The sequence below is a fragment of the Lissotriton vulgaris genome, chromosome 7 (genome assembly GCF_964263255.1).
Source record: "Lissotriton vulgaris chromosome 7, aLisVul1.2, whole genome shotgun sequence".
NCBI lineage: Eukaryota > Metazoa > Chordata > Amphibia > Caudata > Salamandridae > Lissotriton > Lissotriton vulgaris.
This window is the reverse complement of record NC_141695.1, coordinates 602,820,270-602,835,996: the sequence shown is the minus strand read 5'-3', so window position 1 is coordinate 602,835,996 and position 15,727 is coordinate 602,820,270. Positions and strand designations below refer to the sequence as shown.

Below are 15,727 nucleotides of genomic sequence, written 5' to 3'. Positions count from 1 at the left end.
GGCCGAAATATACCCCTTAACTGTGCCCAGAGTAAGACCATGACAGAATAAGAACAGTGTAATGAAACAGGCTTTTTGCAGGTTTCACCCTATTTTGTGCTCCTATTTGGGACTACTAGGCAATGGTGTAATGGCTCTGTAATGCCCTGAGCCCTGCTGATAAGGGCTCAGTGCATGTGCTCTGACCCTTAAAAAGGTACATGGTTGATTGGCTTATACCAATTTGGCATAGCCTAACTTATTTTTTCCTAGTATATGGTACCGGGGTACCTAGCGTCTGAAAGTTAAAGTGTCACTCGTGGATACTAGTTGTGCCACCACAAGTATGACAAAGTACAATATGTCTCCCACACTGCCACTACAAGCTGGTAGAGCAGTTTTAAACTGTTAACTTGACTTTCCAATTTTAAGCAAAGGCAAAGCCTAAACTCCCTGAGTTATATGTAAATAACTCTCCACAGCAGGCCTATCGAGTACTAAGGCAGGGTGCAGCATATTAAAAAGATAATCTATTTAACATGTTCTGGCAGTAAAAACAAAACAAATGCCATTTTTTACGGCAAGAAAGAGAGTGGGGGAGAGAGAGAGAGAGATAGGCTAATAGCCCCATTGGCATGCAGTTACATGCAGACACCTCAGCTGTGCTAACAAAAATTAGAACTTCAAAGTATCAAACAACTTGTTACATTAAGCCGGGCTCGAAATTAATATAACTTTTGCTACATGGAACTTTTAGAAAGTGGTCTAGTCTTCAAGGGCCATTTGCTGAGGCAGACTATGAAACAGCCTTCTGCCCGCCCAATTATTACCTAAAAGGTAATAATTGGGGCCAGTACGAGCTAGCGGAGCGCGAGAGGTTCAGGTATTTGCAGGTAAGGCATGTATTAAATGCGGTGGTGCCTGGAAACGAGTCATTGCCGGAGGCCTCGCCCCTTGAGGATAGGCTCCTGGATGGATATATGCAGCGCAAGACAATTTTGCTGACCTATTCCAAACTGATTTATAACTCCCCTGATCCACTTCCGCGGCTCCGTGCAAAGTGGGAACGAGATCTTATGAAATTAGATGAGGGGGAATGGTGGGAGGCATTAGCATCGCCCAGAGAAGTGGCGATTTTGTCAAAACTGAAGATAGTGCAATTGAAAGTGCTGTATAGAATATATTATACAGGACCCACATTAGTCCAGATGGGATAAAAGGAGGACTCTAGTTGCAGGCAGAATTGTGGTCAAGAGGGTACGTTCCTACACATAATATGGGATTGTCCGTTTATAGCTGTATATTGGGAGGCCGTCCTGAAGTACATTGGGGACGTCTTGGGAACCATACCCTAAGTTGTATCTACTGAATATTTGGGAACCAACGGACCTATGAACGAAAGAGAGGCTATGGGTGGCCCTGGGAGGACTGGTAGCTAAAAGGAATATTGCAAGAAAGTGGGGGGGGGCACATGATATACCAACGATTAGGGAATGGAAGGAGGATATGGATTGGGGTATGTTCCGTGATAAAACAGAACATGTGTCTAGGCAGGGGGTGCCCGAAAAATGGGATGCGAATATGGAGTAAATTGAGTTCTTATAGGGGAAGCTTATGTACTCTGGCCAAATTACCGGAACAAACCTCCCTGGAGGACTTGGATGTGTAGAGGGCGGGATGGATCAATAAATTGTGGAACTATTTACAGTATATGACTTAATGGTGTTCTGTTGATGTTGACAGCACCGTGAATACTGCAATACTGGTGAATCTGTATTGTTTATTGTTTGTTCTTCATAAAAGAACTTTAAAAAAAGAATAAAAATAAAAATAATAGTGGCCTGCGGCTGGACGAAGTGTTACCACGCCGTGGCAGGAAGCAAGTGTGTAGACCCAGAAAGTGAGCTTCAAAAGGGGAACTACCTTTGAAGGGCTACTGGTAAACACACGTGGGAGGGGCTGCTGTATTGTGTAGGACAGACTGGCAGCGGTGACAAAGAGAAAACAGTTAGCAAACCAGTTTCCTGTGGGTGTTTGGTCCTCAGGTAGCCACACCTCTAAGTTGGCATACCAAGCTCCATATAGCAAAAGAAAGGTCCCGACATTTCGGGAGTGGGCAGGATACTCTGGGATAGCTAGATGCCACACTTTACAGCAAGTTCTCATCAGGTATGAGGGAACTAAGTAGCCCATTGGCTAGAGAAAGCGACCTTCCCTAAGGGAAACATTCTGGGCTTAAACGGGCATTCCTGACACCTAGAACTCAGCTCTCACTAGACTGGAGAAAAAGACCAAAGAAGGCCTGCCCTGCTGTTCCTGAAACCGGCAAAGAGGAGATTGCACCAAAGTTGGACTGTACTTGCTGCTCCCTGGACTAGTGAAGGAAAGGACTGTGTCTTGAAAAAGTCACCCCCCAAGCCCAACCAGAAGCAGAGACTCAACGGGTGAGTTAACTGATTTTCAGTTCACAGCACATGGCCACAAAAGCGTTACGAGTCCTGCTGGGGCGATTTAGTACCCCAGATTGCTGGATCTCAGCCGTGCAGCCCAAGAGACTAGGACCCTCCTATCAAGTTGCACCCAAGTCTGCTGGACCCAGGAGAGTCGTCAGAGTGCAGTTTGCTTGCTAAGAAGAAGAGTTCTGTTCAAAAGAAGGAAACCGAAGTCCTGGGCGAGTAGTAGCCCTGCAATGACTGGACTTTTGCTGATCCAGAAAGGATTTCGAAGGACATCTACCCCTGTGGCCAGAATCACCTCACCCAAACCGTGGACCCAGGAGTAGCCCCAGGAAGACCCTTGTTGACTGCAAAGCATCCCTGAGCATCTTCACCATCCTGTATACCTTGCATCAGGGCCACTCCATAGAAGTCAATGACAAGAGCACATTGATGCTGGAACTGAACTGAATACTACTTTTCTTGAGGAAGTAACTGTTTCTTTGGACTTTGCTGGTTTCCTTCACTGGCTCCCGGTTGGAGTTGATCACTCAAAGGAACCCCAAGTCACTGCATTCCAACGTAGAAACTTTTTCAAGAAAACCTTTTTCAAGTGTCAAATTGGTTGAATATGCTAATGCTTGTCGCAGTTAAGTGAAAAGTCCTGATTTATTGTTACTTGTAAAGTTCATATCTCCGGAACTGTCCTGTGGCTCATTTTTGTTTTGGTGTCTATAAATTCATAGAAATATACTCTATTTTTATACATTGGCATCAGATTTCTTGAGCATTGAGTTGTTTGGTGCTGTTTATTTGCTTTACACATGTTCCTTTGCTTTGTGTAAGCCTGACTGCTCTGACTCACAACTACCCAGGGTTGAGCTAACTTTAACAAACAAAACCGGACTGGTCCTAAAGGGGTTGGTAGTGTATAACATGGGGAGGTCCTCCAGAAGGGGCACTCTAAACAGAGGATACATGCTCATGCCCTGGAGTTCTGGATACCATAATCTCCGGGCCCAATACGGAGGTACTAGGATGACTTGGGCCCAGTTGGTCCTTATCTTATTGAGACCTCTGGGCAGGAGTGGTATCAGCAGGAAGGCATATAGGAGTCCCATATTCCAGTCTAGCCAGAATGTCTATGAGCGAGAACAGCTTTGGAAAATCAAGCATGCAGCAGTGGGGACATTGCACATTCTCAGTGCTGGTGAATATTTCTAGTCGCGGTATACCCCCCAGTCTTAAAAGAGACCTTCAGCCACCTCAAGATGTGGACACCATTTGTGGTGGTGTAACATTGACGTCTAAGTTAATCCACCCAACATTTATAGATCCCGCCAGGTGCTGCACAACCAGGAAAATGTCTTGACGCTCCGGCTGTGCTTGGCACAGGGTTCACAACTCCACAATATCCTGCTTGTTGCAGTACCACTGTTGCAGGGATTCTGCATGAAAACAGAACAATGCGCAGGATTACAGGACCTTGGTGTATGGGGACTGAGTCATCCCACCTTAGTACCCATGAGCCCAGGACCGACTAAGCTTTAGTGTTGCACCTGCTCTCCTACTCACTCACAGAGAAGCAAATGATTAGACACCCTTAGAACATAAAACACCCAGTTCTTTCAGGAATCGCGGTAACAAGACACACCCTTTCGCTCGTACTCTTGTACACGTCCACAAGAAGATCTGACAGTCACAAAATAGTTAAAAATATTTATTTTAACTAATTTGCCCTAACATGCAGTATAGGAGCCACAACAAGCAGGAAAATCCATAATACAAATATAGTCAGCATAGCAGCTAGTCCATAAATCTTGAAGGGAGATGTCATCATAAAAAGACAATGGATCCTATCCTCCCTCCCCTTGCTACAAGCAGTATTATTATAGATTAGAAGATCTCTGGGCTTTGTCAGCAGACCCCATACCTCAGCCTACAGATGGTAGATCTACATCACAGGTGCTGTTTCGCTCTTCTCCCTGGAAAGGTCCCTCTCCAAGTGTGTGTCACCTAATTAGTGTACCCCCCTAAGAAGCACAGTACGTTGTCCAAACAGCTGCATCAGTATGTTTTGTCTAAGGTCTGGCCAGGACAAAATAACAAGGGGGCATTGTTGTTCGACCTTGCACATAATGTTCAGTCAAAATCCCAGGAACATGCTGAGAGCGAAACCAAGCAATACGTTCTCATGTGAAAGCAATCTTTGAAATAGTGCAAAAATAAAGATGTGTAGTAAGGTGCGCAAAAGGAGCGGGCAAGCTGCAACGTGCTCACGCAAAGTTAGTGAAAAACAACAAGGTCCCCACGGGCCACGTAACATCATATGGTAATAGCGTTGTCCGTGAAATCTGGACCAGCTTTCCTTTGATGGAAGGCAGGAAACTTTTAATGCCAAACAATTCGCCCTCAGCTCCAGAAGGCCGATGTGAAGCGGAATCTCTGCCGGAAACTAGAGGCCCCTGATCTCCAATTCTATAAGATGGCCTCCCCAGGCCAGAAACAATGCATTGATCTCCACTGTCAGCTCGGGTGGGGAACGGAATGGGGTGTAATGCTGACCCAATTGTGGTCTGTTAACCACCACTGCGGATCTTTTGCAGTCTCCTTCGAAATCTGAACCAGTCTGGAGAGATTCTTCTGGCGCTGCATCCACTGAGGCTTCAGATACACTGCAGAGCCTGCATATGCCATTGAGCAAACTTCACAAGAAGGATACATCAGGCCATCAGATAGAGCAGATGTTGAAATATCAGGATCATAGTCTGCTGTGTACAGTCCACATCTTATGGTATACTTTTCTGCATCCCTGCCTTCGAAAATAGCCTGGGTCAGGATGGCTCGAGCATCCTCCAAGACCCTGGGCACTATCATGCAATTGAGTCCCAAATTGTGTGGCTACAAAGGCCCAAGAGACAAGCGGTATTGACCAACTACAGTGCAAGGCTGATGGAAGAGAAGAGAAATCTTCTTCCTAAAGGTATACAGTCTTTTGGAGTCCCTACTTGTAGAGTGGTAGGGAACGCACCAGGATAACACTTTCAGTTTGAGGCCTGCATCACCAGGCTGTCCGGAATAGAGTGCTGGGTGAGGAAAGCTGGAACCCCAAGAGCGGGATAGTGGTGGCATGCAAAAGAGGCAGAGAGGGCTTTGTTGAAAGGCAGGAGTGGCTGTGTGGGATGCCCCAGGCTGAAACATCAAGACATCAAACATAGGAAAGAAGGCCCCTTCCTTCGTAGCCACACTAAGAAATACCAGGTCAATGTCTGGTGAGGTGTCTAGACCACATGCATCAGCCAGGTTCTCATACCAGTTGTCATTGGCGAAGGAACCTTCAAGAGGATAAGGTTAGCCATAAGGATCCTCAGATCCACCCCAGTCAGACTCTCCACAGGGCCTGTCAGGAAAAGGAGGCACGGTCTCTGACCCAGAAGGCCTTGGTGCAGTCAGCGCCGGAGTGGATATCGGCCAATGCTAATTTGGCTCCATATCGGAGTCAGGAATGACTATAGGGTCGACGCCGCCAAAAAGAATCAGCAGCGCTGGGAACGGTGCTAGGGGTGAAAACCCATGCACAAGTTGTGGATTTGCGACCAGAGCCTGTCCGGATAAAATAACGGGTCCAAAGGGCCCACCTGGCGATGCAGGAAACTCAGCTGTGGCACCTATCGAACTTGTGGGGCCAAAAGGTGTCCAGAGGGGTCTGGTCACCCAAAGATGAGGTTTGTGGCTCTTAGAACTCAATGATTTGGGTGCCAGTCTCGCCGGCTCCAGGAAATTCAGGGGGAAGTAAAGCGGATCAAGGCGAAGACTCCATGGGGAGGTGTGGGAGCGGAACGCCTAGATTTGTGTCATTCCTGTGCCTCGTCCGATGAGTTGGTCCTGCACGGTTAAGTCGAAGAATGCTTTGACGTCTAGGTCTTCTTCTTATGAGACTTACCCGATGATGACTTTGGCCTCTGATGAGGAGGACTCCAAGAGCTGGCCCGGGACTTTCCATGCGACTGTGAAGATGCAACAGGCAGATTGTGATAGCTTACAAACGTGAGCACTCAAGAGCAACTCGGAGTCAAAGATGAAGCTTAATTACTGGGCCAAGAAGACAGAAGGGACATGATTCCAACTGGGATAACTGAGGGAGACAGGACTGGAGTTGAAAGACGACAAATGCTCATTTGATAATACATAAGCACGTGCACAGGTATCCCCTTTTCTACAGCCAAAAAAAGCCATGAGGGATAAACTTGGATATCTGCGAGACCCTTCTATATAAGTCAGTGAGAAAAGAAGCAAAATGACAAGACGCTTGGGTAGTTCAGAATATTTTATTTCACAGGTTCAGCATACAACTCAAAATGCACCCCATTACACAGCATTTTAGTCACGCTTTAATATATTAATATACCTATTTCAAATAAATAACTGGTGAAAATAAACATTTCTTTACATTGCTAGATTAGTCGCGATTAGTGACTGCAAAATGAGCAGTGATGGGATTAGCAAGTGTGCAGATGGACTGTCAGTTTTAAGGGTGTGACTTCAGATGCAGTAGGCACAACCTCTCCGGGGTAATGGGAAGAAAGTAGAACACGCAATATCAGTCTTCACATGGAAAGAATACCCAGACATTCTAAGGGTGCAAAACTCTATAAACTGAAACCTCAAAGTGCATGTTAATCACTTCAGAATTTCAAAGGTGGAGTTCTGGCAGCATTGAAATGTTCAGGGTATGAAGCTCATCAGGCAGAAATCTCCAGGATAGAAGAGACAACTTTGGAATAAGAAGGTTACATTTTGGTTGTAGAAGATTCTCAAAGACAAATGCTCATGAAATAAAAGTTGCACAATTCGGATTAGACTACATAGGAATGTTTGGATATGCAGAGGTCTTGAGTGTGTGTAGAATTTCTGGAATAGACAGTCATATGGTAATGTTCAGGATAGAACACTCCTATATTGGGAACTGATTTCGGATTGAAGAAATGGGCATACAAGGGGTGGTATCATTCCATACTGGATTCTTACAGATGGAACACTCAATATATGGGAATACAAGGGGGAAGGAATAGAAATGATACGGAAATCCTGGAGGCGGAATGCTGACATTACGGGATGCTACGAGATGGAATATTCACAGTATCCAAGTCAAACTAAATGAATGCCCACCATACATGATTTTCATAAAAGGAATATTCACTACGTCACTTTATGAGAATCTGAGGGTTGCATGCTGACTACGTGGAATGGTGGAGTGTTTGCCAATCTGAGGGGTGATATACTTCCCATTTGAAATTTGATAATTAGAAGTTGAAGGTGAGTTTTTTGTTGTATCTAGATGTACACCCAGCACTGCTTCATTTTAGAAGTAAAAGTGAACAGGATGTATAAGAACTGTAGTCTCTTAGAAGTCATACAACACTGGAGGCGGCCTGGGTGGTGTTAAAACAGCAGAAAACTTGATTTTCGGCATTCCATCACCAGGATTGTGCATTTTATGAGCATTCGTGCATCAGGAAAAGGCCAACCAAACTTTATTCTTAAGTTAGACTGCCGAAGCTCATTGTCGGCCATCTGTTATCTAGGGAACATGAAGTAAATTTTATGGTTCCTAGCCAAACTGCATTTGTTCCATGAGGAGGATGGCAAAAAACAGATACCATAGTATGTGCTGTCAAAGGGTCCAAGCTGGATTTTTGCAGCTTGTTCACTGGGGTGTCAAAAATATGTGCGGCATCACTGGATCAATCCAGAATCCCGCAGCCACAGCAGTAGCACATATAAACTGCAACAATCCCATTTGTCTGGTGTAAACAAGGTTTCACTGGCTGTCTACAACAGCTGGAATTGACTTCAAGGTGCTCTTTTTTGTTTCAATGAAATCCATCGACAGAGCACTGTGCCTCGGAAGGCTAGATTCTCATGATTTGTTGGTACAGAACCCTGTAGGGCTCCATTAATAGTCTCAAGTTTTAGTAGAACTCGTAGTAACAGGTCGATCCAGGGGATGAGAGGAGAGTTATGGGATTAACTTTAATCACTGACTTGACAAAGACTTTAAAATATTTTATGAAAAGGTTAATGGCCTTCCTTTCAAGAGTGCTGATCTGTGTTCTTGGTTGACAGCATAAAATTTGATTTCGGATAGTTTTGGGTTAACAGAAGTGGATTGGACTGGAATGGCAAGATCATGAAAGGGTTAGAATAGTCACCTTAACATGACAGACCTCTTCCACACCTACTGGCCTTTACGGCACATGCTCGAGGGCAATAGCACATTTTCCAGTATTCGGCTCACTCCGCTTACAGGCATTCTGTGTGTCTTTCCAGGGCATCTTTTCCCTTTGTCACCCCGGAGCACCGAGTTCACCTCCATGACAAGAATGTATAGGAGATGAGAGGGAGAGTGACAAACAGAAAGTGTGTGAAAGAGTGAGAAGCAGGAACATTAGAAAGGGAGAAAGATGCAGAACAACCCAGCCTTACCTCACTGGTAACACCCGATATTATAAGTAAGCGGGGGGGGGGGGGGGGAGAGAGGGGGGGGGAGAGAGGAGAGAATAGGTTGATGGGCGTTGTACAGATAGTTCAGGTCGACATGAAAGGGGCTATCCAACGATGCTGTTGTGTTTCAGCAGATCTCTGTGCTTGAGTTGTTTCTGTTTCCACTGGTACCTGGGTCAGATGCTTCCCTTAGCCCACGAAGCCTCGTAAGTACGTGCTAAAGTCTACTGAAGAGGCTGGCATAGCCTTGCTCAAAGTCAACATTCCAAAATGGAAAAGCAATGTCTTAAACACATACACGGGAAAATGACATGGTCTGTCAACCGTTTTACACGTTTCCAAATCTGGTGGTTAAATTCTGTTCTCAGTGGCCAGTTTGATAGGCTTGTGTCTACATCACCACCACAGTGCATACATTTAACCTGCTTACAGACTTGTGATTGTGGGTTGGAGAGGTGGATAGGACATGCTACAACCCCATCAGCTTCAGGTTGCTGACATGCACTGGCCAAAGTACCCGAAGCCGCACCAGGAGGCTGGGTCACACATGCTTTCAACCTGCTGCTGAAGGAAAGCATGTGGGTAGCTTGGCTTCTAGTGGGGCGCTACACTCCTACAGCTTCTTAGTGAAAGCATGGGCAACCTATTCTGCAAAAGGGCGCTGCACTCAAGCCGGCATGGCTATCTGGCCCTCTAAAACACACATGCAGGACTGCAGTGCACCCTCACCCTACCCCGTAGAAGAGGTCACCTCTTCTCTCACTATGCCTTTGCAGTAGTACAATAACCCGATGCAATGGAGCACTGCACTCAAGCAGGCATGGCTATCTGGCCCTCTAAAACACACATGCAGGACTGCAGTGCCCCCTCACCCTACCCCCGTAGACTAGGTCACCTCTACTCTCACTATGCATCTTCAGAAGTGCAACAACCCACTGCAGACTGTGTAGTCAATACTTTCACTATGCAACTGCAGTTCCCCACTGCAGGACAAGTAACTAATGCTTGCACTCCAGGACAGGTGATCCATGTTTTTACTATCTAGCGGAATGGGTGCAAAGCCCCATTCAAGTATAGGTGCATTGCAGTATAGATCACCCACTATCAAGCTGTAGGAGAACAGCACCTCACTGGAGGCTAAGCTACTTAGACTTTCACTGACAAGTTGCAGGAGTGCAGTGCCCCCTGCAGGCCGGGGCACCTATGCTTTCCTATACAGGTACAGTATCCCCGGCAGGCACCGACCTCTATGATTTTATTATACAGCTGCAGGGGTGTAGTGCCCTATGCAAGCTATGACACCTATGCTTTTCAGATGCAGCTGCAGGAGCGCATTGCCCCTATGCAGGCTAGGATACCCATGTTTTCACCATGCAGCTGCAGGAGTGCGGTGCCCCACTGCATAATAGATAACCCATCCTTTCACTATGCAGGTGCAGGCACACAGTGCCCTTCAGCAGGCTAGGATACATGTGCTTTTATTATGCAGGAGCGCAGTGACCCTCTGCAGGTTACGATACCCGTGCTTTCATCGTGCAGCTGGTGGCGTGCAGTGACCCAATGTAGAATAGAAAACCCATCCTTTGACTACGCAGCTGCAGGCACACAGTGACCCTCTGCAGGATAGGATACATGTGCTTTCATTATGCAAGAGTGCAGTGACCCACTGTGGGATAGATAGCCCGTCCTTTCACTATGCAGCTGCAGGCGCTCAGTGCCCCTAGGCAGGCGAGGATACCTGCGCTTTCATAATGCAAGAGTGGAGTGACCCACTGTAGAATCCATGCTTTCCCTATGCAGCTGCAAGAGTGCAGTGACTCACTGTAGAATAGATAAACCATGCTTTCCCTATGCAGCTGCAAGAGTGCAGTGACTTACTGTCGGCTATATCACCGGTGGAACGCCAACAACTCCAAAGCACACCGAGAACAAAGGGAACGTTGCAAAAGAACCTTTAGGTTGACAAGCACTACAGAGGAGGAAAGCCACATCTGAACACAACCAGGGGAAGAGGCGAAGATGTCTGCTCCCTTGAATTGATGGTAGACACCTCGAGTCGAGCTATCTTTAGAAATTCCAGAAGGTGTTCAACGATGGAATAGCAGTGTGGGGGATACAACCCCCGTTCAGAATTGGAGAGAGTCACAACACAGAAGGGCACAATGCCAGTTGTCATAGCAAGTTTGTCAAGCTTTACGCTCACGGAACATCAGAGTCTTCTCGCAGAGCAGCATGCCATAGAGGGAGTGGCAACCAGATGATGTCCAGGACTCTCACAAGCAAGGAGCAGCCCAGCACAGCCTACTGGGTTTTCTTGTCCTCTGGTGGGAAATATGGCGGAGGAGGCTGATTCTGAAGGAGAAAAAAACAGTTGTTTATTTGTAAAAAAATACAAAAGGCACAGCAGCAGACCAAGGTCAAGCACATTGATTCTGTCTGTTTCAAATTATATGCCGATGCAACTTCTCCCAACACCCGCTGCCAAAGGATGTATAAGAAAACAAATGTTCATAAAAAAAGGAAGGTGCACTCCAAAATAGTCAGTTGCGCAAGGAAGTTATTTGAAAGTTCTTTTCTTATGCAGAGAACACCTTGAGTATGGCGCATACTTTTGATATGACGGGTAGCCGTCATATCAGAAGTATGCGCCTTATCACAGGTACTGGGGGCTCGTTTTCTTGATATCACGGGCGTGACACGTATAGGGTGTACGCTGGGATATATATTGCAGGAGAAGAATAGCTTTCAACTGACTGTTTCTGTCTTTCGTCTTTAAAACGGTGCCCTATTTTAGATACGGCGAGAAAATTGTAATTGTTCCTGGATTATTTGAAATATAGGACGATTCCTGCTATGAGAAGAAACTAACTTTCTACCATTGAATGAGGATATTTCCTTTTGATGCATCCTTGATGCTGACAGTATAATCAGTTCGAGAATGTAAACACCCGGAACGACCTTACTCTGGTATCGCTCAGTTGTGAGGACTCTTATCTAACTGATTGAGATCACCATACTCAAGGTGTTTTCTGCGTAAGCCCTGACGAAGTTCCCGTGGCACTAGGGGAACGAAACGCGTTGGCTGTGCCAGTTTTTATGAAAAGAAGGATTATGAATAAAGAAAAGAACTTTCAAATAACTTCCTTGCGCAACTGACTTTTTTGGAGTGCACCTTCCTTTTTCTATAAACAGTCGTTTATTTGTATCTAGGGAAGGGCAATCTGGAGTCACACAAGTTCAGAGGCTGTCCCATCACATCTCGATTTCCAGTCTCAGAATTAAAATCTATCACAAATCCACAATAAACAAGTGTGTGTGTGTGTGTGGGGGGGGGGGGGTCGGAATCAAGGACGTCGACGTACTGTACTCACACCTCTGTGCTGCCACAAGAACACCATATTCAAAACCACGTACATCTTTCCAAAGGGTAACAAAATACATCACCTGATTGCAGCAGTGCAAATCATATACACAATTCAATCAGCAAGCGAGCTGCTGAAGAGCTGGCCGTACACAAAATAGTGGGACAACTTTAAATGTTCTCTTTTGAAATTTACAGAAGGAATTCTAATGTTTTATGAGTTATACATTGGCAGTCTTTCATACTTTGAGCACCCCTTCCATTTTCTGAATGAGAATATGCTATCAAAAGTAAGGTAGTGGGCAATTGGTAGCATTCAATGTCCCCCCGAGACTGTGACGGGGTGGAGGGGTGCACCCTGAAAATTAGAATACTACAGACCCATTTCTGCATTGTCTAGTAGTCAATAGTCAATAATTGATGAAACGTACCATGGGCATGTAGACAGTGTGAGGGTTCGTTGGGCTGTAGTATGCACTGGCTGCAGCTTCCGCAGCTTTCGCCTCGGCTGTGGGTGAAAAGAAAACAAGTGCAGGTTAAGTTGTGGCTCAGGACAGGCTGACTGAAACAGGCATATATAAGACACTGAACGGAAAGAGGGAAAGGTGAGGGAGCGACTAAACAGACACGCGTCTGAGATGGAGTCTACTGCTCCCTGGAGCCCTTGCAGCCAATAATTGACCGTTGCAAAGTACATTTCACCTCAAGGGGAAGCTCTTTCAAGAATGTAGCTCTAGTAAAGATCCCACGAAGAGACTTCTGGTTCTTTCTGGTCCCTCTTAATGGGCATTTAGCAGTAGAGTGTTAGTTCTTCGTTCCCAGCTGAACAGTTCTGGATTAAAATGTACTTCCAAGTCTAAACCCACACCATTAACTGGTAATTACATATTTATTTCCACTAAAGTGTGCATGAATCAGTAAATAGTGATTGAGAGGCCGACACACAAGCCTTACACAAAGACCTAGTGAGCAGTAGGAAATTTGTAAGAAGTGTTTTTTTATTTTTTACTGTGTGTCAGCATATAACCTGTCCATCAACGAGCACAAGCACAGAAAACACCAGGCTGCGGTATTTTTATTTTTTTAAAACATTTTTTATTAGGTTACATTACAGTACATCACTGGGTGTAACACCTCGCACAGTCTTGTCACATAGGTGTGGATCATATTCCTCAGAACATTACAGACCGTATGTTAAGCCATTGTTTACAGCATTTACCACAATGTAGCATTTGTGTACCTTTCAAACATACCCAGTATCATTCCTACTGTCATTTTGTTTTTAAGGAAAGAAAATGAAAAAAGAAAAGTAAAAGCATCCCACATTGTCCGTATCTAAGTTTCATACAACTCCGACAGGATACATCCTGGCATATGGGACTCCAACCAAAGAGTACCGCATCAACATGTAACCTTACGTTAGATTTTTAGTAAAAAACAAATCCTATCAACTTCCCCGCCCGTTCCCTCCCCCATAAGCTCAGCAAAGAAGAAATTGTACAATATTATACATAGTCCAGTTCAGCATATTGTCTCTTTGCTATATACAGACATTTGTATGATGGCTTCCAGCAACCACCCCCCCTTCTTTTTATTTTGTTAATTCCACAGAGCCCCAGCTCCCCCTCGTTTCCGCCCTCCCCAAGCTCCAGCACATCACACTCTAGGGACAATACTCTAGTAGGTCTACAGCGCCAAGCTTCTCCAACAACAAATTCCATTCCATAGATATAGGCGTCTTACGGAGTCCACGTTTTTCCTTTCTCTCCAATTCCGCACCTTCCGCCCTGCCCCACCTCATCAGCTCGTCATACCAATCTTCCCACGTCGGTGGTCTAGCAGCTTTCTATTTCAATGTAATATTACGTTTGGCCAGAATGAGCGCCAAGTTATTAAATTTAGTGACCGGACTACCTTTCTTCCCTTTGGGACCCAGCCCCAGCAAACAATATTACAGACTGTCAATACCCCTCACCGAGCTATATTTGTTAGTATCCCACAGACTGCCGCCCAGTAATGTCAAAGTCGTGGACATTTCCACAGCATGTGTGTCAGATCCGCTGCCTGCAGTTGAAAACGCGGGCACACATCCGATACATCTGGGAACATGGTTTTCAACTTGTACGGTGTCAGATAGGCCCGATGTAGGAGCATGAGTTATATGAACTTGAATTTCGGGTTTCTCGATACCTTCCTGGGGTATTCTAACGACACACTCCATTCCTTGTCCCTGAGCGCTAGGCCTATATCCACTTCCCACTTGCCTCAGAGTCTGGAGAGACACCGCTGCCACTGCGCGGATGCCCTTGTATAGTCATCTTGTAAGGTGTCGCCCAAGACCCATCAGATGTTGCATTGTGATCAATGTGTGCGGGGCTGGTTCTACACCCCAAGGTGCCCATTTAGTGCAGATGTAGTAAGATAAACTGGTGTGTAAGAGGAACAGTGTGTCCGGTGCTCCGTACTCCCGTACAAACGCATCATGTGGCATCAGGGAGCTCTCCTTAAAGAAATCACCCACTGCTGTTATACCTATGTCTTCCCATGCTCTTATTTTCCTATTAGTAATCCTGCCCATCTGAGTGGGAATCCCCAGCAGAGGTATAATGGGGGCGTAAGGGGTGGCCGTCTTGGTGTATCTAAGGGAATGCCTCCAGTATAGTGTGGAGGGACAGGTTAGGCGCCATCTTGGGTGTCCCGGACCCCTACTGGAACGGAGTTAGCGCTCCAGCTCGGGGAGGGGCTTGGCCGTCAAATAGGATCGGCTTGGGCGTTTGAACGAGGTGGTGGCAGCGCCTTGTGATAGCGCTGGGAAACGAAGGCGGGCGGACTGCGAGTTAAGCTCTTCTGCACTGCTTTTCTGCGAAGCACGATCGCTGCTGGCGCTTTTAATGCTCTTTAAACCTTTTTTAAAAAAACGCTCTCGTTTTGCACTGACTCAATTGATGTAAATAATTGTGTGGTGTTTTTAAACTGTCTGCCATTTGTAGAATAGTCATACCTCATTGTTGCTCCCCGGTCCCCTTGGTCCCCGGTCCACCGCGGCTTGCCTGTGCCGATTGTGTGGAGGGACAGGTTAGGCGCCATCTTGGGTGTCCCGGACCCCTACTGGAACGGAGTTAGCGCTCCAGCTCGGGGAGGGGCTTGGCCGTCAAATAGGATCGGCTTGGGCAGTCCTGTGCGTTTGAACGAGGTGGTGGCAGCGCCTTGTGATAGCGCTGGGAAACGAAGGCAGGCGGACTGCGAGTTAAGCTCTTCTGCACTGCTTTTCTGCGAAGCACGATCGCTGCTGGCGCTTTTAATGCTCTTTAAACCTTTTTTAAAAAAACGCTCTCGTTTTGCACTGACTCAATTGATGTAAATAATTGTGTGGTGTTTTTAAACTGTCTGCCATTTGTAGAATAGTCATACCTCATTGTTGCTCCCCGGTCCCCTTGGTCCCCGGTCC

At 46.1% G+C, this 15,727-nt stretch overlaps 1 protein-coding gene across 1 annotated transcript in view; it reads right to left on the bottom strand.

Moving 5' to 3' along the window:
- Positions 1–6,726: 6,726 nt before the first annotated feature.
- WBP2 (WW domain binding protein 2) overlaps positions 6,727–15,727 on the bottom strand; it is a 242,899-nt gene continuing 233,898 nt past the window's right edge. Inside the window, exons 7-10 of the mRNA XM_086930725.1 lie at positions 12,711–12,787; positions 10,741–11,270; positions 9,791–10,690; positions 6,727–9,648 (exon numbers count right to left, since the gene is read on the bottom strand). Coding sequence (XP_086786851.1) covers positions 11,220–11,270; positions 12,711–12,787 — 128 coding nt within the window. The 3' untranslated portion in view covers positions 6,727–9,648; positions 9,791–10,690; positions 10,741–11,219. The remainder of the gene's footprint in view (positions 9,649–9,790; positions 10,691–10,740; positions 11,271–12,710; positions 12,788–15,727) is intronic.